General features: G+C 38.7%; 1 protein-coding gene across 1 annotated transcript in view; it reads left to right on the forward strand.

Annotated features, from left to right (window-relative positions):
• SUGCT (succinyl-CoA:glutarate-CoA transferase) overlaps positions 1–25,311 on the forward strand; it is a 318,738-nt gene that overhangs the window by 265,842 nt on the left and 27,585 nt on the right. Inside the window, exon 12 of the mRNA XM_010001520.1 lies at positions 497–560. Coding sequence (XP_009999822.1) covers positions 497–560 — 64 coding nt within the window. The remainder of the gene's footprint in view (positions 1–496; positions 561–25,311) is intronic.

Below are 25,311 nucleotides of genomic sequence, written 5' to 3' on the forward strand. Positions count from 1 at the left end.
TAATTGTAGAGAACTGAGGATAATTGTAGGAGGAGGATGTAGAGGATCATAATTTGTAGAGGATCCTTCAATGACAAAATAAATGTTAAGAATTGTTGTTGTGTATAGGCCTTCAATACATATTACAGATTAAAAGTGAAAGTGGGTGAAGGTTTTAATTCTCATTCCATGTTGTCTGTTGGGGGTTGACAGGATGGAATTCTTGCAATGTGGTTTCTGATGTTTGCTGTTGGATATAAGAACTTGAAAATACACTAGACTTGAAAAGTATTACTGAAGCATTTATTGAGATACATAAAATAGTAAGTAGTGTCAAACATTAGGGTCTTCATTTCACCAATTAAACAAATTACTTTTATTGTAGCTCCTTATATTTTCAGATTTTCCATGAAAGAACATTATAATAGTTATCTCTTTTTTCCTCTTGAATTTAAGAACTGTTTCTATTTTTTATTACATATTTTAAAATTTTTGTTGGTTTTGGTTTTTTTCCTAGGTGCTGCACAATGGGCTTGTGATGGAAATGAATCATCCAACAGCTGGGAGGATAGCTGTTCCAGGTTAAATGTTTGATTGTTTTTTTCTAAATAGAGCTTGAAATTAAATACTACAAGACATCCTGAGTAGCTCTGGATCTCGACTAAGGACATGGCACGTCTTCACATTTCACTCAAATTAACAAAAGTTTAACCAGAAAGACATTTGTGTTCATATTCATACTGGCAGCAGAAAAATGGGTTAAAATGTGTCAGAATAGCTTCTGGTTTTTGCTTTAGGTCTATTTTGCAAGCTGCACAGACTTGTTTTAGGGACACTTCTGTTCTGAAAAAAAAAAAAAAAAGAAAAAGAGGAAGAGCAGAGAAGTTTGTACTGAAGGTTTCATCACACTATGTTGTTTAATGAAATTAGACATGAAGCTCTGCAATGATGAAGTCTGAAATAACTACTTTGGATTTCCAAAGAATACAGAAGTTATAAACTAGTCCCTACTCTTTTAAGCTCTAAGTGGGTCAGAATTTGGAGCTGGTGTAGCTTTACTTCCATTAGAGTTAGTTATGGAATGGGGTTAGGTTTGTCTAGAGCCATTATGAAAATTCTCATTCAGATCCTCACATTTGGCTCTGTTTTGACAACAGAGCCTTATCCGACAATCTACTAGCTATTGGGTCAACTGTTTCTACTTCTCTATGCTTTTCTGTCTCCCAAGCCACATTGAGAACTATTTCCTCCCTCATTCAAAGCATCATGTCATTTTTATTTTTAAAACATTTTCTCCTTACATTGTGAGTTTCTGTGCCAAATTCCACCCTCTGACACAGCATCCAGTTGTCATCAATTTTAGTTGACTTGAGTGCGCGTAGTGGTAAGAAGAATTTGACCCATAAAATTTATCTTAATTTGCACATCCTGGAATCACACTGGGATGCAGAAAGAATTATTTGAAAGAAATCAATCCCATATTAGATCATGTTTGCTGCATAAATAGAGGGGGTGCTTTGTGTGTGTGTATGTGTATGCTTCATATTCTCTCTTTGTCACAGATTGCATTCCACATTTGGTCCCACTAGGCTTGGATGTTTGGTTGATTGTATTAAAAAATGCTTCTCTAGTTTAGATGCATATATCTGGAAATAATAATCCTTTTGTTTTAGTTTCTAACAGAAAAGTAATTCTGATATAGTTAGCCAAAATTAAAAGACTAATAAGGGTATTGATTTAATTCTTTTTAAAGAAGGGGGCAGAAAAGCCTTGCAGATGGTAGAGAGAAAGTGCGTAAGGTTTTCATGTTGCATACAATGTATAATCTATCTTAGAGAAAGCAAATACTCCTTCAGGGGATAGATTAAACTGCAAGAAGAGGAAGGAGATGAAAGGAATGTTCTAATGTCTGTCGGCAGCAATAGAATGTATTGGCAAGAGAGTGAGTTTTTACATAGGTAAGCCATAGTACTTCCCAAATCCTTAGTTATTTTTTATTTTATTAAACCAGTGACACTGCACTAAACTACAATAAATCATCTTAATCTCTAATGGTTTGCCATTCAGATGGGCTTCTATGAAGAGTTTCTTGTATTGAAGCAGATGGCTGAAATGATTATTGGATATTTGAGCAGGAAAAGGAGAATTCCTTCCTTTCCTGGCATGTGAGGAGGGGAGAGACCAGGGAGGGAAGGCTGAAGGACAATCATTCAGTGTGAGCAGAATGAACCTATTGATATCACTAAAAAGACAGTGCATTATCCTGTCCCAAAATTAAAGTGCATAAGTTAGTTTGGCCACTGTTGATGGTAGCTAACGGAAGTACCCTGGCATTTATCCCGATCCATGATATATCTGAAGAGTACAGGGAAGAGTGCGTGGAGGAGACCTCTGGTAGATAAACAGTTTCTCAATGATTATTCAAAATAGTAACAACTTTCTTTTTCAATCTGGTTATATTTTAATATATTATATTTGATAGAGAGAAGGTTTATTAAGCTCTCAGTTTCTTACTTAACAGAGATATTAATGTGAACGTTGAAACTGAATAGACTAAGAATGTCTCTCTTTAAAGAGACTGGGAGACTCTGATCCCAAATTACTTCTTAACCATATAAGACAGATCTTAATGTGTCTTTTAGTAATTGAACTGGACATCACACTTTGACACTGACACTCCTGACAGTGATCAGGCTTGTGCTGCCACGTAAAATTGGGAGTGCAGTGACATATACTTACTGAGTTACTGGATGCTGGCAGACTTCAGCTCCAAGCATGATGGTTGGCCTAGCATATTGGATTGGAATAGTCCTTTACCAGGCTTGTCCCCACTTTGAGAGTGGGTCCAAATCTGTATATGAATCCTCACTTACACATTTTGCATTGTGAAATTCTGAGGGATTTGAACGTTGACTTTATTGTAGGCTACATTTTTAACTTTGGACTTGGTGATTCATGCCCCTCCTTTGCTTGAGTATCTTTTGATATAGCTATTGAATTTGGTTCAGTAAAAAGAAAAGTGGCTTCATCCTGGCTCAAACCAGGGCATACACCTAGTCAATTATCTCTCTCTTATCTTTTTTTTTTTTTATATAATTCCCAGCCTGAGATATAATGTGTGCCAATATGCATAGTGTAAGATTCTGATGGAATGCAGGTGTGAAAAGTTGCATTGTAAGAAACATCTTTGTTTGTTTTTCTTTTCAAAATGTGTGTTGATGGTAGGAGAAATACTGACATTGTATTTTGATACCTCTTGCTTCAAGTACTCATTGGAAAATGGCTTGCACATACGCACTGCTGTTACTATTAGCAAGAGGTCTTAGATTCAGGAATGGATGTGAAAAAGGGAGTTCATCGTGTCTGAGAGTGACCGTAGAAAACATTGCAAGACCATTTTAAAGAAAAATGTGGCCCTGTGGTAGTTGAGTGATTTAATTAGGATGTTTCACATATACCATTCAATATATTTATGTTGGGAAGTTAATCTAGAGCTGACTTGTCATCTACATACACATATACTTGACATACCATATATACAGAAGGTGCAATACTGTGAGAGATCCTTGCTTGCATCCCAAAGGCCTGGCACTGAATTGCACTCAGTCTTCACAGGACTGGCTCATCAGACTGCAGACATGTAGTGGTGAATCTCTTCTGGTTCTGTATGAGAAGTCAGCTTAGATCTCTGCTTCAGAGCAAAGCTCTGAAGATGAACAGGAGCTGGTGAACATCAACTGGAGAAGCTGAGGGGCCTGGGGAATAGGCAGTGTGGGGGATGCAGGGGGTAGGGGTGAGCTGGCAGCAGGCCCCTAGCAATGATGGGGAGATTATCGATGTGAAGAGTCAAGCTCTTCACAGAAGTGCACGGTGGGAGGATGAGAGACAAGAGTCAGACTGAATATTAAGTAAATCCTTTTCATCATGATGACAACCAGACAGTGGAGCAGTTTGCCCACAGAGGTTGTGCAGGCTCCTTTCTCAAAGGCTTTCAAGGCACATCTAGATAAAGTCATGAGGAACGTGATCTGACCTGAGACCTAACCCTGATTTGAGCAAGAGCTTGGACTGGAGACCTTCTGAGGTCCTTTCCAACTTGGGTTTTTTTCTTATTCTGTGACTAACTTCACTGTCTCCTCACTCATCTCTGTTGTGTTTAGCACTTCTGGAAAAGTGACATAGTTTTAAGAAAATGGGAAAGTACTTTTGAGGGCAAAAAATTATAGGAGAGAGGTATCTTACAGAGTGCCAGATTGCAGACGATGCTGGATGGCACAGGGACAATTCAGTTAAGTGAAGGGACAAAATTTGGAGAAGCTTTGGCATCTGGGTTAGTCTTGAACTCCGTTGCCAAAGAGTAATGGACTTTTTCTGAAGAGCAGAAGCATGTGGGTTTCTGGGAGCCACTGAGTAATTTATTCTGAGTTTGTATGTGGAGCATAATGGATACCAACCCATACTGATCATGTAGAAAACACTAATGGATGCAATGCAATGCAATCTTGCCCAAACCTTTCCCATTATCGTCTGGTTTATATGGTTTAGAAAATTGAAATAATAATATTCCAAGCTTCTGCATTATCTACTGTCTCATGTTGACTTTTAAAAGCTGCCAGTTGTTTTTTATAGTAAAAAGAGTGTTTGTAATATGATTTATTATTTTTTTTTTAATGAAAAACACTATGCTTCGAGTTCTCCCTAATAAGCCAACCTTTGTAGAATTTATTAACTAGCAGGAACCTCTGTGAAATAAACCTCATTTCTGACCCTTTCTAAGCCCTAGCGAATTGGGGATTTGGATATAAGCCAAAACTTCAAAATCATCTCTCATCAAACAGGAAACAATATAACTGTAGAAATCATGTAAAACACCTCCTCCAGACAAAACAACTATTCTTAGTTTTGATAATGTTTATATTGTATGTTCTTCTCATCCTCATTTCCTGAGTTGATAGAAACTATTTCTGTCCTTTGGCCCATGATCTGCATCAAAGATGTCGTTATTGCTCAGAAAGGCTAATTTCATACCTGGCTTCATGATTTCCTTCTGTGCTCTTGAGATAATGTGTTTGGGGGACTGCTCCAAGCTCAGTTAGGAGAGGCTGTACAGGATTCCTCCTTGGCATAGATTTCTTGGACTGGATTCAGGCAGTCTATGTTAATTAATCAACCCACTCAGGAGAAATGTCCCCTTTTCCGGTCTTCTCCTGTCATTGTGAATTACAAATATGCTACTGAAACAGGAAAGGCATTTTTTTCAGAAATAGGCTTTTCCTGTGGTATGATTCATTAAATGGTGTCGTGGTTCCGTGGAGACTAATTGCCATCAATGTCTTAGAAGAATGGTTTTAAGCAACAAGATGAAGAGGCAAGAAATCTAATAGGACTTCTTTACTGTGCCACAGATTTCTTCCTTAACTTTGGACAAATCACTCTTCATGTCTCACTTTACTGATCATTTGCAGTTTATCAGATCTTAAATAGTAGTTGAAAAATACTTTGATTTAAAGAAAAGAAGTTCTTGGGAAAGCTCTGTGTATTATGTAAAATAAGTATTCCTATTTATCATGTAGGTATGTATTCATACTTATTTTCTCTATGTATGGGGAAGATAATTTGTTTTTGTGGAAATAACAGTGAGATATCTATGTGTTTGATCAGATATGGTCATCACTGATACTTGCTCTCTGGTTTTTGATCATTTAATGTAAGTGCAGTGGGGGAAGCTTCAATAAGACTAGATGTATGGCAGAGAAAAGTGACTCCTGTATGAGGGAAGTTTGCAGGAAATTAAGGAAGGTTGTACTCCAATCCATCGTTTCCTGCAGCTAAGAGATCCCACAACATAGGAACAACAACAACAACAACATAAAAAATCCCAGCAGTTGTTGTTGGTTTTTTTTTTCACAAGAACCTCTGCTTGAACTTCTGTCTGCTTCTCATCAGGCAGGTTTTTTCATAAGCGTGTGTGCGTGCGTGCATGTGCATAACTGATGCTGATTGAAAAATTTTAATTTCACTTTACTATTTATGGTACATTGGAGACAAACAGCTTCACCGGCAGTACAGTTACCTCATTCGCCTTTTTTAGTCATCAGGACTGACTGGTTATGTCTTTTACATTCATGGAGCTGATTTCAATTTTGAGGAATTCAGGACCATTACAGGAAATCAGCAGAAATGATGTATGACAGCTCACTTAGCTATCCTCAAAATACTTTAAAAATATTAATAAATATATAAACAACGTATTTATACTGATTGCAAAAGCAGAAAAGAGATGGTGGGAATGGCAAGGAAAATGTTGTAAGCTTCAGGATTATGTGGAAAAGGTTTTTCATGAATTGATAGTGTAATTTGGAGTCTTTTAAGTTTCCTTTTAAAGTAAAACATACACGACAAACCTTTTCATATTTTTGCTTCTCTGCTCATATGTTTCCAGAATATTTCTCTGCTGTATATTTGAAAATTTGCTATAGTCCTGGAATGGTCTTAGTGCAAGATTTGATACTTTTAAAGTTAATGCTTTAAGAAAGAAAGCCAGCTGTCTCTTACCTAGTTCTGCAACTTTAGTAGTTGGGGGAAATTAAGAGAGTGGAAATCTTTTCCCTCAGGCTCAGAGTACCAGAGTAATGGTACTGGCTGAGACCATCAGCTCTGCATGTTTCTTTGGCAGTGGCTCTCCAGAGCTGTTCAGGGTGTTGGAGCTGGACTTTGCTCTTGCAGACCGTAGGTTTGTCAATCTTTTTTTCGGTTGTTTTCCTTGTTTCATGTGTTTCTTTCCAAGACCTCACACTTCCCTGTTGGGAGGGGAAATAAAAATATTTCAGTTGACAAGAGGGGACATTTTCCTACTCCGTGTATAATTTAATTAAGTGAAGTAAAATGCTGGTTGAAGTTTTGCTGAATGTTGATTGATAATTCTACTTACTGGAGAATATTTTCTTTACATTTTTCTCCATGTGTCCCAAGATACATGATGATTTCCTTTAAGCTGGACATAATAGATTCTTATGGAGAATAAATTAAACAGTATCACCTTGCTGTTACATAGGGGGAAAAATGTTGAAGAATTAACTGAATAGCCATATAAACTCATTAATTTCCCACCAATGGTGACAGTTCTACAACTCAGCTTTGTTTAAAACATATTTTTTTTTCCTTCTGTTTAAATGTGTTTTCTACTTCTTTCTATGTAATTGACAGTAACATAGAAAGTACTTTCCTAACTCTCACTTTAACAAGCCCAGCCAGGTGCTCCCACAGTTCAGGGTGTGTGATTGTAAAGATATATCTGCATGCCTCGGGTGCATTGTAAAACAGCCAAATTACTTCAACACCCATAAATTGTAAGTATATCTTTATGATCTTTAATAATTATTGGATAAGGAAAGGAATCTACTGTCAGATAAAAAAATAGGTTTCATTAAATGTAAAAATATGTTTTAATCATTTAGACAATGGTACTTAATCCCTAGGATACCGAGTATACTAATCCTCATTTCTGTTTCTGCCATGCTGTCTTGACCCGAGCCCTGCCTCCTTATGAATGGAAAGAATTTTTGTACTTAAACCATTTTTTGTGAACCTAGACTGAACAATCTTAAAATTGGTCAGCAGTGGCCATTAGATCATGTAGTTTGCCTTCTTATGACATTGGCCGTAGAATTTCACCAGTTTTCTCCTTTCACACATGATTGACTACAGTTCGTCTTATTTACAAGTCCTCAAGAGATGGAAAATCTGTCAAATATCTGCCTCTTTCTTAAAATGTCCAATCAGGTTCATTATTTAAAAAAACAACAAACATGCTATGAATCTATTTCAATGTTTCCTAGTTTTATAGATTTACAATATTATTTTCATATCTTTTATGAACTTTAACCATGTTTGTTTTCTCTCCATTAAAGTATTTATGTGACAGAAGTGACATCTACATGACTTTTTGACTAACTATGTAGGGTAATTTACCCAGGTCTTTTCAGATCTGTGGTGTAAGAAAAGTGCAGCAATTTTATAACTCAGTCTTTTTTATTGTCTGGTTAATGCATATTTACAGGGGAAAAAAAAATGCAGTTGCATAGAGTGCATCACACACCTCCTGCCTGACTCTGGGCAAGGCTCTTAGCCCATGAAGTAACATGTATCACTCTTTCATCTAAAAATTTGATATAATAGAACTCAGAAGTAATTACAGCACATAAATAGGCTCATTTTTCCCCAAAGTATAATGATGATACACAAAATACAGCACTATGCTTTCTTTGTAGTTAATGGAAGAAGGGATTGAATAGAAATGAGGAGCAAAATAAGGCTTATACAGTTAACTTTACTGTTCAGTTGGGTAAGAGCCTACCACCTGTATGTAGCATGTATCTGCTTTGGGCTAGTAAATTTACATATATTAAATTTTCTTATCTGTAACTCCTGAAGTAGGACATATTTAAGTTTTCTTAGTCACAGTGAACTTGTAATTATTTTTGCTCCTCCTTCTCGCACTTCCCACAGCTCTTTCTAGTAAAGTTCTGCCTAGAAATTATTCCCATGTTGCATCAAAATCTCTTTCAAAAAGATGAGTATTGCCTGACTTAGAGATGTGAGGTGTCTGCCTATGCAGTAAAAATCACATTTATCTATTTAGCTGTCATACTGTATTTCAAGCTAGTGTCTAATTTGCTTGCCAATTTAATCCTGAAGACTGTGTCAGCATGACTATTTCCATATATATACTTCCATTTAAGTGCCTGTGTTTCAGGTTATTTTTCTTCAGATATGGTCTTTTTTCCTAATATGAATAGAAAAGAGAGCAATGGTTTTGATGCTTCTTATCACTCTTGATTCCTTTTTGTGGTCAATGATGACATGATTTCACTGTGTAAATTTGAATCCACCAACATATTTGCCTATTCTAAAACTTGTGCCTGATAGCAGTTTTGATAAATTCACCAGATCTTCCTTGCATAAAAGCCCTGCTTCAAAGCAAGCATGATGATTTGGACCTCAGTCTTAAATACTCCAAATGATGCCTTCCAAATGATGGGCTATCAATAATAAAGCAGATTTTTCTTTAGCTGATACTATTTACTGCATTTGATCCAGACTTGCAAATATTGTTTTATAAAGTGTTTTTTTTCCCCAAAAATAAAACTAGCTTGTCCATCTTATCACTATATGCAAAAGGTTTAAACTAAGAGAGAACAGATGTGAACTAGCTTAGCCCAAGTCTATTGAAGACACTGGGCATTGGGTAAAGACCTGACAAGGAAAACCTTCCTGACACAGAGTCTGTTAATGTACAGAACAGAGTCCCCAGGAAGACACAGAATGCCTGTTTCTTTGGCTGTCTGAAGCTAGACTGAACATAGCAGTAAATAAAAACAGTTTACCCCTATAAAAAGGAGATAATTGTTCTATTAAAAGGGATTGATAACTTAATGAATATTAAAATTTGGTGTCAGTTCATTGCTTTAAATTAAATCTGTTTAGAGATTGTGCCTGTGGCAGGCCAATAAAAATTTTATATTGGTTTGTGTGTAAGTTGAGTGTTCCTCATGGATTTTGAACTGGATGCAGAGATGAAATGAGGCAGAGGCATACGGATTAGAACAAGCTTTTTAATATTCTTTGCAAGCTGTTTTTAGAAACATCACAAGGAACATAAAATCAGGCACAGTTGTGAAGAGAGGCACCACAATTTACAAACAAACATGTGGGGCAAACAGGATTTCAAAGCTAATCATGCACAAATACCCAGTTCCAGTTGTCCAACTTGCACACATCCACTATTCCCAGCCCATGAATGCAGACATACTTATACAAGCTTGTACAACTCACAGCAATTCAATAGTACAGAAATTACAAGATTAGTGCTACAAAATTAAGCTGCATTGCTTTGACTATGAGATTTGAATTCCTATATGAGTAAATCTATGATGAAAACTGTTCTGTAAGTTGCTGAGTTATATTTGGGAATTATTTTCTCTTTTTTTAAGAACTAGGTAGTGTAATTTTCAGCTGGAGTTTAGCTAGTGGTTTTTCTTTAGAGCCAGGTTGAGTTCTGGTGATGCCATCCAGCCATTTCTACCTAGCTTGGCTGTCCACGCAGTATGTTTTTTCCATGTCACCTAGTCTGAACCATTCTGGATTACTGAAATGGTCAGTGAACTTGTCTCCCTGGAAAACACACCTTTTAATACTGGAAGAAGTTATTATGATGGGGGCACACCTCAAATATGTGTCTCATATAGAATTGTTAGTTTTCAGGTCTCATTCCTCAGCCAGAATCTAACTGTAATCTGGGCTGCCAGCACAATCCTATGTCTTGTTCTCAGCCACCTGAATCTTAAGAGGTTGAGACACTACAGTTAAACAGCTGTGAGGCACTGCCCCAGAAACAAGTGTTACCTGTTTTGTGCCTGGTGTCAGAAGAAGGTGTGCTCATAGCAGCTGAACTAAAGACCTACAGCACACAGGACTACTTTGCTGGAGAACGGGAGTCATTGCTCAGGCTCAAAGCTCACCTTAGGCAGGTGCAAAGGCTAAAATTTTTGACCAAGAAACTGGTGGCTCACAGCAAATGTCATAGCATCAGGGTCGAGAAGAGAAGGCTTACACACTGTTGAGAAAACATGGGGAATGAGTTGAGGAAGGAGGTGATAGAAAAAGACTACAATGAGCATGTGGCCCTGCAAGCACCAGCTGGTGCAGGTGGTTCCCCTCCTTAAACTGATGTTTGCTAGTTGGTGTCAGTGGTTGGTCAAACCAGTATTCTGAATTTCAGTAGTTCTGTAGTACTTTACGTGTTTCAGTTCTTGTTAAGGTTCAGTGAAAACTTCAAAATAATATGCCAAATTGAATTCTGATCTGAGACAAAGTAATTAAACTCTTTTGGTTTCATGTGAGGTTTGTCTCTTGAGAATACGTTTTTGTGAAGGTGCTTAGAATACTTCACGTAGAAAACCAAAAACTTCTTTGCGAAGCTCATTGCTTTCTATACATTTCTATCAGATATTTCCTTAATGATATAGTGGGTTATATACTTGATCATGTAACTGCTCCACTCACTATTTTGTATGTGCAAGCTGGCTGTTTATGTGAATAAATTAAGAGTGTACAGTTCTGTTGTTTCCTTTAAATGCGCCTGCATTGTAAAATCTGGCCTTCATCTACCAGTGGGGAGATCAGTACATTTGGCAAAGAAGGCTGTTTTGGCAAACATTCTATTTTTCAAATGTATTGATACTTAGAGAAAGAGAAAAAATACAGTTTTTTGTGTTAGTAATATTTACCTTTGCTACCTTCCTACATTGCTAGAATAAGGACTAGTGTTGTAATTCCTGAAAGGCAATTTTTGCTTCCTGACTACTCAGAAATTAGTGTCTCCACTGTATAATAGTTGGTTTTTTAATTGTTAAACTTGAATGCAGAGTTTAATAGCCTACCTACTACACTTCGTTTTTGCTTGGATTTCCTCAGAGAAAAATATCAGAAAATATTGATGTGTCATTTTGCTCCTCACACTTCAGGTACCATGCTCTTGCTTCCCCCAGCTCGAAAAGAGTGATGTGAGAATACATGGTTGAAGGGTCTCTGTGGTATAGCTGCATGCCAAAGCTAGATTGGAAGATGCCATTTTAACCTACCCTTGAAATAGTTCTGTAATATTTTCACTGTAGGGAGACCTACTGATGGGAAACAGGAAAAATTGGATGAGTAGCTCTGAATTTAGCAGAAAACCCTTGGTGTCTTCCTGTGAAGCCATTCACCTTCTAAGAGTCATTATTCTAACCTATTTTAAGCCTTTCAAAATGTTGGCTACTGTGAAGATACCTTGGAACCTTTTGTTGCTCTTGACTTTAAGAAAGCAAGCAATGCCATGTTTTCTGCTTTACTATGACTTTAAAGAAGATTGTCACTGTGCATCACTCAAAGCAGCATCACCCACCACCAACCTCCATGTGCCAATCTGTTATCATTTCCATGAACTTGTGCTTACTTTCAGGGTTTTTCTGTCAGATGTCCTCAAGTTACAGTTGTGGTGTGGTTTTGTGTTGTGTTTTTAAGGGGGGAAGTTTGCAATCAATTGCCATATTGTGAAGCATAGCACATACTTCTAGTTTTCAGGTACTTTTGAGAGATTGGTATTCTTTTTCCAAGGTGTACCAAGGCATGGATCAAAAAGCTGCATTGAGTGTGTTTGGAAACTAGTCTTACTTGACTCTAGGAAACCAATATTATACTGAGCAAAAGATCCAATGAGATATAATAATATACTTCTATAACTTGCTTATGTATTTCATCTGCATATTGAACATGAATGTATATTATATATTAATGTTTTAGAACATAACAATCCTGATAGCCATGGAGGTTATTTGGTCTTAAACTGTAGTGAGAGAAAAAATAGGTAGTTTCAGTGCATATAATTTATAAATAAGCAAAAGTGATTCAGAAAATTCATACGTCTGAATATTTTGTTCTTAAAATGCTAAATTTTTTAACTAAGTGTTGTATCAAGGAAAGTATTGTAAGTTAAAAGAAAGATAAGTCCTGGTATCATATTGATATTTTACCTGCTCATCTTGGAGCAGTCAGTATATATGTGTGTACTTATAATGTGTGATATCATACACAGGGGGAAAAAAAAAAAAAAATAAATAAGTGCTTGAATACTTACATGCTCTGATGATTTGAGGTGATTTCATTGTTGAAGATAAATGCCTTAGAAAGATGTCCTCAGCAAAAGAGTTCTGGGAATTTTTTGGGGTTTTTTGTGTTGTTTTGTTTTGTTTTGTTTTTAAGTCTTGAGTTCTGTTTTAAAGAGATTTGTCATGTAATTTTTCAGAATTTGTAATTAATGAAAAGTCTTGATCAGTAATCAATTTAAAGGTACTGTAAAATATGGAACCTAATATATGCAAGACAAAATTTAAGCTTTCCAATTGATGGTACACGTATTGGTGTATTGACTGATAATTGCACAGAGATCTTAAGAGGATCCATTTGTAGAGGCTCTTTAAAAAGTCAAGAGGTAAGATCAAAAACTCAATCATAATTTAGGAAATTTCTCTCTTCTAGTGCTTAATGTGTCTATCTGAAGAGTATTTCATAGTTCAAAAATTACTTTTATATCATTACCACCTCCTATCTTGTAAAAAGAAATGAATCCTGCTCACAGTGACCAGGGAATTTGAATCACCACTTGGAGGAGGAAGGACTGCATAGTGGTTTGGTTATCATGCTGGAATAACAGCTGATTTCCACTTCATTGCTGCTTTTAGCTGCTTAAGTAGTAATACCCATGGGCCATAGACACCAATCCAGGCAGGAATGTGATTATACTTAATTCAGGAGTAATTTCTGGGCACAGATGTAATTGGTGTACAACTCAAACAGCCTTTAAAAGATTTTTGATTATACGTTGCCTTCTTCAACAGGTCTCATATTTCCAGTCTTTCCTAAATACTGCAACTGTGAAATGTAATGACTGAGGCATGCTGGCAGAGAAAACAATTTTGTCCTGAACTTGAAGATATAACGGATATAAAGTTCACTTACCAGTGGTGTTCTCCCAGTGGTAACATTCAGTGTATAATAAAGAACCAAAGTGATTGAATGGATTCAGAGCCATGTAGCTGTAGAGAGAGCTATGTAATAGGAAAAAGGGCAAATTATTAAAAAAAAATGTGCACTCACCAGCGTAGTTAACACCCTTCTGTGACCACTAACCATATGGGACATGACATAAATTGTATTTCCTAATGCTATTGCATCTATTTGACAAAAATGAGACAATATATCCAGGTAGTTTGTTTTTCCTCTAAATTCCTACTCCATAGACCTGAAAGACGGATTTAAGCCATACATGCTGTGTATTATGTTTATGTTTTCTACATGATACTGAAATTTAGTTTGTCTGTGTAAACAAGCAGGTAAATTTAAATGTATAGTTTTTCATATTTTGTTTTCTAATTGTGTGTATTAGAGGTTATTGCCCCCACTTCTACCCAGGTTTCTTTGGCATTTTTTTCTGCAGTAACTTTAATTTCTCCCAGACATCTGTCACATGGGCACATGCCCTCCCTATATTGTATATTAAAGGAGGTCCTGTACAACAGGACATGTTCAGACTGCCATGTACCCTGTAATTTTGGATTAGAAGGAATGAATTAATTTAACATGAAGGAATATAATCCACACAGGTGTTGAGAGTTGCTTCCTTTATTATGTAGACTAACAGTGTGCTGGGTGAAGAACTAGGTCTGGGGAAGGGCTCAAAAGGTTGCAGATGAGGCTACATCTGCCTGGTGAGCAGCGATCAGCACTGCTCCTCAGGGCTCAGTTCTAGGGCCAATTCTGTTCAATATTGTATCAGTGATCTGGATGCAGGAGTTGAATGCACGGTCAGTATGTTTGCAGAAGATACTAAACTGGGAGGTGCTGTTGACTTTCAGGAGGGACACGAGGCTTTGCAGAGGAATCTGGATAGCTTGGAGCATTGGGCAGTCATCAATGGCCTTAAATTTAATAAGAACAAATACTGGATTCTGCACCTGGGATGGAGTAACACCGGGCACAAGTCTGAACTGGGAAAGGAGTGGCTGGAGAGCAGCCCTGCAGAAAGGGCTCTTGGGACACTGGCTGACAGGAGGCTCAGCAGGAGCCAGCTGTGTGCTCTGGCAGCCCAGGGCAAGCCTGCAGGGCATCAAACACAGCATGACCAGCTTGTCCAAAGTGGTGATTATCCCTCTGTGTTTAGTGCTGGTGCAGCCTCACCTTGAGAATTGTGTGCCATTCTGGGACACACCATTTAAAAAGACTGTTAATGTACTTCAGTGTGTCCCTAGGAGGGCACCAAAGCTGGGGAGGGGGCTGGCAGGCATATCCTCTAAGGAGGGGGTGAGTTTGTCTGTTTTGCAGAGAAGGAAGCTGAGAGGCAACCTCGGTACAGCTTCCTCAGGAGGGGGTGTGGAGAGAGAGGTGCTGATCTCTTCTTCCTGGGACCCTGTGCCAGGATGTGTGGGAACTCCTCAAAGCTGAATCTGTCAGGAGAGGTTTGGACTGGACTTGAGGAAACATTTATTGACTGAAAGTGCAGTCAAACCCTGGAACAGGCTTCCTGGAGAGGTGGTAGATGCCTCCCATGCCTCTCAATATTTAGGAGGCATTTGGACAATGCCTTTAATACCATGCTTCAATATTTGGTCAGCCCCGAAGTGGTAATGCAGTTGGATTAGGTAATAGTTACAGATCCCTTCCCTCCCTCTGCTCCACTCTGCCCTGGATATGGGGCACAAGGGCCACCTTCATGGAGCAGGAGCAGCAGGCATACTCAGTGCTGCAGAGGAAGGCAAAAAAACCCCGGGGACCAGGGCCAATCTGCAAAATTCCTTCCTGACCCCAGCAGAACTGGTCATTGGCTGCTCCTTGAGCATGTGAGCAAGACCTGCCTCCTTGACCAAGGGCTGGTCACGCCTCCCAGGAGATGCCCAAGCCCTGCTCTTCCTCAACCTAGAGCCATCTCAGGGGCTCATGAAATTGGCCAAAATCTTTGGCTTGATCAACCTCAGGGATAAGAGTCGTTCCTACCCGTGGTCCAGAGGAGAGCAACAAGGCTGGTGAAGGGACTAGAGGGAAAATCTTATAGGGATAGGCTGAGGGAGCTGGGGTTGTTTAGCCTGGAGAAGAGGAGACTCAGGAGGGATCTTGTCACTCTCTTCAACTACCTGAAGGGAGATTGTACTCAGGTGGGGGCTGGGCTCTTCTCCCAGGCAAGTAGTGACAGGACAAGAGGGCATGGCCTGGAGCTGTGCCAGGGGAAGTTTAGGTTAGATATTAGGAAGCATTTTTTCACCGAAAGGGTTGTCAGGCATTGGAATAGATTGCCCAGGGAAGTGGTGGAGTCACCATCTCTAGATGCATTTAAACAGCATGTGGACCTGGTGCTTAGGGACATGGTCTAGTGGCAAGCTTACGCTGTTAGGTCTAGGGCTTCAACCTCAATAATTCTGTGATTCTGAGAATATAGGCTATTCTGATCTTAAGACACCTTCATTTACATTTTCCTTGTAACTTTTGTTCACCTGTGTGTCCACCCAGCTCCCTCCAGAATTATTTAATGGCAAGGAAGAACTTTTTCCTTCATTAATTTAATTCTGTCCTTCCATTCTAGCATTTGTGTTTTGGTTGTGTTCCACAGGCCATGTGAGATGGGCACCTGAGAACAAGACTGCCCTTGTGAAATCTCTCTTGTGTCTCGGTTCTCTGATGTACACTGGGAATGCTTCCCTGAACTATGAAAGTGTCCAGTCCAGCCTGGTTCATGGAGACAAAATGCATTATTCTTTCTCCTACAGTCATTATGTGTCCAAGAACAGCAGAGGTTAAGAAACTGGGTTTGTTTGGCAGATGTTTCTTGTTTTGTCTGCCAGTGAAGTCAACAATAGGTATTCATAATCCTAGGGAGTCTTGGAGATCATAGACATTACAGGGCAGGCAGAATAGCTCATGCACAAATAGCTGAAAAAGAAAGCAATCTTTTGGAGATTTCCACCCCCCACCCCTCTTCCTTTTATTCTGCTTGTCCTGTCACCAATCAGTAACATTGTGCATTAGCTTCACCCCTTGGTTCTAGCTCCAGTGTTCAGGGTCCTCAATGAACCCTCATTGCTGCAGGGGAGAAGTTCTTCTGCAGTTTGTCTTACAGTCAGCGTTCTGTGCTTTGCATAAATATTAATACATTTTCCTCAGCTACTAGATTAAAATAAACAGTTGGAATGCTTGTGTTCTTAAGAGAGAATGGGCAGCCTCTATGGAATAAAGGCAGAAGTTGTGGGATGGCACACGGTTGAATGCAGTGTTTTGTTACCTTACCAGTATAAAAATTGAATTAGATTCTTGCATTCTGGCCTTGTCAAGTATAACCTTGCTGAGCAAGACTCAGAGCTGGCAGAGAGAAGCACAGATCTGAAGTGGAAAAAGACATTTGGAGAAATCATGAAAGATCTGCTAGAGAGCAGCTCTGTAGAGAAGTGCCTTGGAGTCCTGGTAGACAAGTTACCCATGGGACAACAATGTGCCCTTGCGGCCAAGAAGGCCAATGGTGTCTTGGGGTGCATTAGGAGGAGTGTGTCCAGCAGATTGAGGGAGGTTCTTTTAACTGATGCCCTCTGATAGGACAAGGGGCAATGGATTCAAACTCGAGCACAGGAAGTTCCACCTCAACATGAGGAAGAACTTTACTGTGAGGGTTACAGAGCACTGGAACAGACTTCCCAGAGGTTGTGGAGCCTCCTCTGGCTTTCAAGACCTGTCTGGATACGTTTCTGAGTGATCTGCCCTAGTTTTTGATCCTGCTCTAGCAGGGGGTTGGATTCAATAATCTTTGGAGGTCCCTTCCAACCCCTCACATTCTGTGATTCTGTAATTTCCATACAAATAATCCTTACTCAAGCCTAACAGCACTAATATATACCAAACTGCCTGGGGAGGGTAAAGATGAGAAAAATATGGCAAGAGTTCTACCATCACTTCTAGTGAAAAATGTAAGTGAATGAGACATTGTTGGTAATAATAATACCTAAAATGCTGTAGCAGCTGATAAAAGCATTTGATATAATGTGACCCTAGAAGGAATGTGACTGTGTTTTTATCTGAACCCAAGAAATAGAAGGGGAATAGATGCCTGCCTTACAGTCTTATACTCTGGCATCCACATGTACTTTTGGAGACATAAAAGATTGTTTAATGAGAGACAGAAGCATGTATGGGGCAAATGATTCCAGCATACAGGAGAAGCTGTTGAAAGAAACCAAGACATTTCTCCAAATGGCAAGGGCAGCCGAACTGTCTAGGAAAAGGATCAAAACAGTGTTAATAGTGCAAAACAACTTCACAGGGTACTACTAAAGGAAACTGGGAAGCAGGGCAGAGACAGACTGACCAGGAATGCAGGCGTCATGGTGCAAAGTATGTACAGAGAGAAACAGTTTGGAAGACAGAAAACTGTCAGACCCCTGGAAGATATGTAAAAAGCAGAGCATAGCAAGACTCTCTGTCCAGCATGTTGCAACTAGGAAAATATAAAAAATGTGGGAAATATAAAAAATTGTCATAGAGATGGAGAACACAGCAATTACAGTTAAAAGAAAGATGTCTTCTGGCTGCTGTGCATAGGATCATTCTCTTCATTTTACAAACTATTCTATCAGGTCTTGATCAGTTGACTCCAGTTGGATAGTGAAGTCATCAGCAGCCTAATCCTACCAAAATGGTTAGTGACAACTTTAATCTGGGGGATTAGCATCAGATATTAATGATGCATATGCAAGTACTTGAAGTCAAAGTGCAAATGCAGCCTGTAGAGAAGAATTCTGGAAATTAAGAGGTGTTACATGTGCAAGATCTTCATTTCCCGTGCATGGTAGTGGAAAGAGAGTGGTCACTTTGAGTTTTCTCAAGCATTTTCAGAAAATGTAAGGGCACATTTCAAGTATCTAGACACACAAAAATAAAGTGAAAACCTGAAATAAGCCCCTATATACATGCAGCGAGATGACTAAAATTCAGTTTTGTTCATAATGGCAGAGTAATGACAACAAGTTGAGAACACTACTGAGAGATGACATCATGATAGCCAATGAAATTTTCAGAGCATGGCTCAGATGCCTAATTAGTGCTGAGGAAAATTTGGAGTAAACTGAGTACCTTCATTTAGCCAAGTCACTCAATGTATAATTGTAAATAAATTGCTGCTTATCAACACTAATAGGCAATAGACTGTATAATCTATCATCTGTTTAACATCACTGTTTGTAAGGCTAAGACTGTTTTACCATGTTGTGGTAAATGAGTCCATGAGCAGTGTGACAATACTGACTACACCTTTTGGAAGATAATTGCCTAATGTAAATACTTTTAACCTGGGCCCAGTGTCTAAGGTGTTCCAATGTAAATTGAAGCTGGGAACAATTCCCAGACATTTTGTGTGAAGTTGATGACAGAGCTATTAAAAATTAATTATCTAACAAAAGAGAGAGTCAGTGTCACTATCTAAGAAGCAAAATATGAGACTGAATGAAGACATGAGAAAAATGGCACTGATCTCTGTTAGCTGACATCTGGGGAGATGGCAGCAAGGCTCTGGAAAAGTCAGTCCAATTAGTAAGACACTCAAAATGAAGAGTCCAATAATTTTTAGGGAGAGTAAATTTTATTTTATTTTTTTATAATCAGAGGTCTTTAAAACAGAAATCAGGAGGTAGGAACTGCTCCTAAGGCTCTGTAGGATAGCTAAAGCAACATTTTTTTTTATTCTGAAGGAAGATTAGGAGTAGTGCTAATGCAAACTCAGCAGACCAGAACATTTGCTCAAACACAAGAAATATAAAGGAAACAGAGTCCCACTTTCACTTTCACCGCTAGCTAGCACTTTTATTAACTATCTTGTTTGCTAAAAATCCAGTAGAAGGAACTGGACAAAAACACTGGGTTTATTCTCAGTTTTATTTCTTCTTACAAATTCAACAGTATGATATGAAAATAAGGTACTTCCCAGGAAAATTGCTTTCTGCGACAGATGAACTGAACAGGATATGTCTTCCAGAATACAATAGACATGATTTTATGGAACAAAACTTGCATGTCCAGTAGTAGTCCAGTCAGGCAATCATCTAAAAAGCAGGCAGTAAACCAGCTTCTGAACCAATCATGGCAGTCTGAAGGACCTATTGCCACAGGAAGTTACTCCATTTTACTCTGTCAGGGATGAGCTGTTACATGCAAAATAGGATTTTGTTTGAAGGGGACTGAACAACAATCCTAGAAGGCTTAGAGGTTGTTGCATGGAGCCTGAAATGGAAAAGAAAGGTATGAAATGAGCCAGACAGTTTGTCAACGAAGCATATATAGCCAAATGGGAACAAAGAAAGTGCAGTCTGAGTTGCTCAGACTTCTGACTCACAACAGGGGACTGAACATCTTCATGACATTTTGGCCCTGGTAAAAGTGCAAAGCAAAAAAAACCCCAACCCCAAACCAAACCTTGTTCTGATGGTCAGACAAGCTTAGTGCCGTAGCTGCTGGCTGACATATGAACAAAGACCGTGACAGGAGTTAGGGCACATGTAAAAGCATATGTTCCAAGATCTGAAGTGCCAGCCCCTGTCTGAAAACTGAACATGCCTGGCATCAGATTTCAAACAGTTTAGCACAGAATAAATCACATTGGCCTGGATGCTCAAGGAGCAACAGGAGAGTCAAGTTGGCAATGAAGAGCTTGTTAACAAGAACAGTACAGAATCACAGAATTATTGAGGCTGGAAAAGCCCTCTGAGACCATCAAGTCCAACCTATGACCTAACACCACCACATCAGCTAGACTGTGGCACTAAGTGCCACATCCAGTCTTTCCTTAAACACCTCCAGGAATGGTGACTCCCCCACGTCCCTCAGCCGTTCATTTCAATGTCTGATCACCCTTTCCATGAGGAAGGCTGGGCCGCTCTACCGTCTCCTTTTCTAATTTTCCTTGGCACTTTTACACCAAGTCTGCAGAGCAAAAGGGAAACAATAGACAGTGCAATAAATTAGTTAAAATCAATGGAGGAGGTCAATGATTTGATACTATTCTGCAAGTGAACAGGTCTGGCTCAGCCATCAAAAAATCTGCTTGAAATTTAGGGGCACAGGTTAGTAGCAGAGTGAAATGTGAAGACAGTACCCAAACAACATAAAAATCAAAGTGAATTAGCAATACCAAGGGAAGAAAAAAAAAATTAAAAAAGAAGTTAGTGTAATCATGGGGCTAAAAGAAGCTTAACATCTCATTTATTTCAAAAGTTATCATAGTTTGCTTGAAGAAAAAATAAACCAAAAATACATATTGCCATGGCAAAGGCCATGTTAACTTGCACCCTTGGTTCATTGAGCTTCATTACTACTGTTGTGCAGGCTGTTCTGAAGGTGTTCTGTGGTCACAACCGGTGACCGTGCAGCTGTGCTGCAGGAGAATGCAACACGGGTGTGGAGTAGATGTTCCCCCCATTCCTGCACTGTGTCTTTGTAAGCTGTTTAAAACAAGTCTCACATAGAGAAAATAAAACCTTATCCCTAGAGGCATTTCACGTTTGTTTCTGCTTTCACCCTGTACCCTTTGCAACATCAGGATAAAACCCTGAAAGCAAAAAACATTTCTCCATCCTGATACCGAGTCCTGAGCCCGAGAGATGAGACACAGCTTTCTTCCAGGAAGGTGTCTGACCTGGCAGGTTTGCTTTGTTGGTCCTCAGTGCTCTTACTGGAAGAAAAAATGTGATATGTGCTTCATGCAAGTTAAGTAAAGTTTCATGTTCAGAACCCCACTCTGGAGAAACAAGCATTTCATTAGGCAGCTGCCTGGAATCAACTTAATATGGAAAAGCGAGAAAGCTTGAGAGATTTTAGGGTCTCTGAATACAGCTTTTCTTGTTGTTTCACACAGTTACACTTATGCAGAGAAAAGTTTTTCTGAAATGTTAGGCTGCTTCTTAACTCACATATGTTTCTTCAGCTGAAGACTTTACCAGGGCTAAAATTCCTCTCCCAGACAAAGGAAACTGTCCTTGCAAACCTTGCTAGAGAGTGGTTTCATCACTCACAGTTATCTCAGGATCAAACCACTTTGTCGAGCGCTTTTTGTCGGACACTTTTTGTTGAACAAAACCCTTGAAGTTCCGTGGCTGCCAGCGCACTCTTTGTGCCGGCCTCTGTTTCCACCCTGGATTGAATACTGACGGATACCTTTGGATGTGCAGAACTCGTATTCCGTATCTGCCCACCAGCGTGCCTGTTCAGCTCCTGAAGCCAGTCTGCACAGCGCTCTCCCACAGCTCAGGGTGATCTGCTCAGCTTTCCAGCCCCTGAGCTGTGTTGTTGAAAGGCAGGTAGAGCGACATGGCCCTGACAGTCCCACAGCTGTGCCTGGACAAGCAGAGCGGGATTCATGACAGACCTCTTGGGAGGCAGGTGGTGTGTATCCTTTTACTATGAAACTTTGCAAGACTTGTGGGAGCCTTTCTCTTCATCTGTGCTTTATATAGCCTGCTTGTGTACTGGTATTGGGTTAGACCTTGTATTTGGATGTGAGTGTTTAGCCATGTGTTTAAAGTGTGGTTAGACGTGAAGAACTTGGCACATGATACACAAGGTATGTGCAGATAAAATTATATTATACATTTTTGTATCCTGCTAGGGGACACAGAAGATTCTGATCTAGTATTCTAACTGAGAGTAAACCAACCCTGCTAGAGATATTCTGAAAATTTTAATAAAAACCTTTTTAACTGGTCAAGCAGTCTTCAAGGGAGTGTTGGAAAACTGTTATCTGGGACTTGTAAAAGTAGGCTGGACAAAGCATTGATAATAAAGTTTTTAAAAAAAGGAATGACAGTTGGCAATAATTTGCAGTGATAGAAGAGGGGAGCATAAATTATTTCTTAGGCTTTTAAAAAAATCTTATAATCTTAAATTATTTCTTTGAAAGATTTCCCCCCTGCTTTAATGTAATAAATTCCATAACAATGATGAGTAAAGTATTTAGGGTCTTTTACTAGGCAATAATTTAGAAGAGGCGATGAATGATTATTGGCTTCAGTTGCTAATTGACAAAATAATCCATGCCAAGGGATTCCTCTCTGCTTTTGAAACTCTGTTCTAAAAAGGAAAGAGAACTTATCTGTTAGATTACACACTCATGTTAAGAGACTGACCGAAGAAGCATGGAGGCTCATGGCCTCTCATTTTTCATAAGACATTGTATCCTTCTTGGCTTTATGTTTTTTTATGTTTTTTTCTTTTAATTTGTGATATGGAAAAGATGTGTAATATTAATGTACAACCTATGCAATAATTTTAAGAGGCAGCTTCAGTCTGCCGAAAATGATGAAGCTATAGAAATAGTCCTACAGATGTTCTGAATGTGTTTGTGGGAGGTTTTTAAAGGAGAAAATGTACAAACAGAACAGGTTTGCCTAGCTACCTTTTCTATAGAACCACTAATTTTCACTCTGAAAAGGTCAGGCAGATTTATGGAATAAAACAGGGCCTCAGGCCATGTAACATGATTGTGAGCTAGTCAGGCACTCATTTGTGCCAAGTAAATTTTGGAAATTATTCTCCTTTGCTGACAGTACCCTCATTACTGATTGTGTAGAGTAATTTATCAGGCATTTCTTAAAATAAACCATTCATTTATGCTAATAGGACTTGGCAGGGAGGAAAAATTGGCAGGACTTGAAGTTCCTAGTGTTTTTCTTTTTTAAAACAAAAACTGTAAAGTCCTCAGTATTTTGAGCAACCGTTATCACAGTCGTGCATCCCGTTTATGAAAGTGACAACTAATTGCATAATACATTTTCAAAATGGGAGAAAATTATTCCTATGTTAAGTTTACAAAGGCAAATAGTTTGGTAGTATTGTAAAAGCACAGTCATTAGCTTCATACTTGGGCATACTTTATTGGCTAAGCTTCTGGTATTAATGAATCACTTAGCATCTTTTCCATGACTCATCTATTCTCAGTGCAGTACCTCATCTTGAAATATCTCTTTGTTCCTTACCCTTCGTGCATTTTCAGTTTGGTAGCTCCCTCCAAGGAAATGTTTTCTTTCTGATTCCTACTGAGGCTTTGATCCTGCAAACACCCATGTACATGAGTAACTACTGAAGTGAGTAGTCCCATTGAACCTATGGAACTGGTCAATATGTACAGTTACTCACATACACCAAACATTTGTAGGACCCAGCTGCAGTCCTTGTACAATGTTTAGCTCAAATCCTTTGCAGCTGAACTGTGGAGATCATTATATTTAGATCAATACATCTCACATTCAGTTGCCTTCAAAAATCAGTTTTTAAAAACATCAATCCCTGAAAAAGCAGCCTTCCCAGCCCACAAAAGATCCTCCAAAGCTCAAAATAAAAAGAAAAATAAAGAAAAAAAAGAAAAGAAAAATAAATAAAAAAAAGAAAGCATGCACTGAAACTGAAAAATAAGGACAGTAACACTGATAAAATGACAGCTGTAGCAAATTGTGACTCACCAAAAAACAATGCTTTAATCCAATGCCTGCTGAAGTGTAAGGGGAAGTCTTCTGTTAGCTTGACTGGTGGTTAGATCTGGTCCTTATTTAATAAGACAAAGATAGATATGTCTCCAATTGTATATAAATTTTATAAGTTTTTTATGTATTCAGTTTCTCTGCAAATGGCAAAATCGGTTGGTTATTTGAGTAAAACTAAACAGTGATGTTTTTGTTGTTGCTTTTTAATGAAAGTAAATATGGCAATGAGTAAGTGCAATTAGTACCGAATATACTGTGCTTCTTTCTATAATAACAAATTGAGCATGACACGTTGACCCCAAATTTTCATCATGCCTCAGCCTTTAACTGCAACTGCCAGAAACTCAAGCTGTGTTTGCAAAGACAAACAACTTAATACAGCCAATGTCACCTTAAATTGGAGATTTAGCCCTAGGTAGTTTTTAATAATCAGACTTTTCAGTGAAGCTGTGTGATGATGCAACTTAGATTATGGCTTTTTTTTGTTGTTGTTGTTGTTTTCTCATGCTGCTGTATTTTGTAGTTTGCAGAACTGAAGGGACCCATATCTCTGGGTTTGCAGAACTGAAGGGACCACAGTGCCACAAAGAACAAACATTCATTAACATTTTTGCATTTCTTCAGCTTTTTAGACTTGCAACTCAAATTTAAAGTATGAAGCTCATTCCCTGAACATTTATTGAACCTGGCCTTTTTTCCACTACATGTCTCTTACTCACCATCACAGTTAGAATGTCCCTGCACTGGGTCTAAATGTTTCTGTTAATGCTTTCCACTTCTGTCTGCATTCTTTTCATATTGTTTCCTGCCATTAATGCAATAAAAATGTCAGCCACAAATACCAGATTCCTAATGGAAAAGCAAAACAAACTAAAACCACAGCCAGCACTACAGCTGAGAGATATTATTTTCCCCTGATACTCCAAATTGTTACTGGGCGAACAATTAATTGAGGTTGCAAATACAATGTGCACTGTTAACTAAGTTATATACATTGTTTATACACAGAGATCAGAATTACTGAGGCTCACTGTAACTGTTACAGAGCAGTTTCTTGCATACATTTGGGTTGCCTGATGAGAGAAAGATGGTCTCTTGTTTAAATGAGAGGACTATAACTTGTACTTCTGGCTGGTCAACCTCTTGGAATAACACCTTAATCTTTAGTTTAAGATACAGTGGGGAAAACATTACTCCTTTGATGTCTTCAGACATCAGGATGTTTAATGAATTT

Source organism: Chaetura pelagica, unplaced genomic scaffold (assembly GCF_000747805.2).
Source record: "Chaetura pelagica isolate M959 unplaced genomic scaffold, ChaPel_1.0 scaffold7, whole genome shotgun sequence".
In the NCBI taxonomy this organism is placed as follows: Eukaryota; Metazoa; Chordata; class Aves; order Apodiformes; family Apodidae; genus Chaetura; species Chaetura pelagica.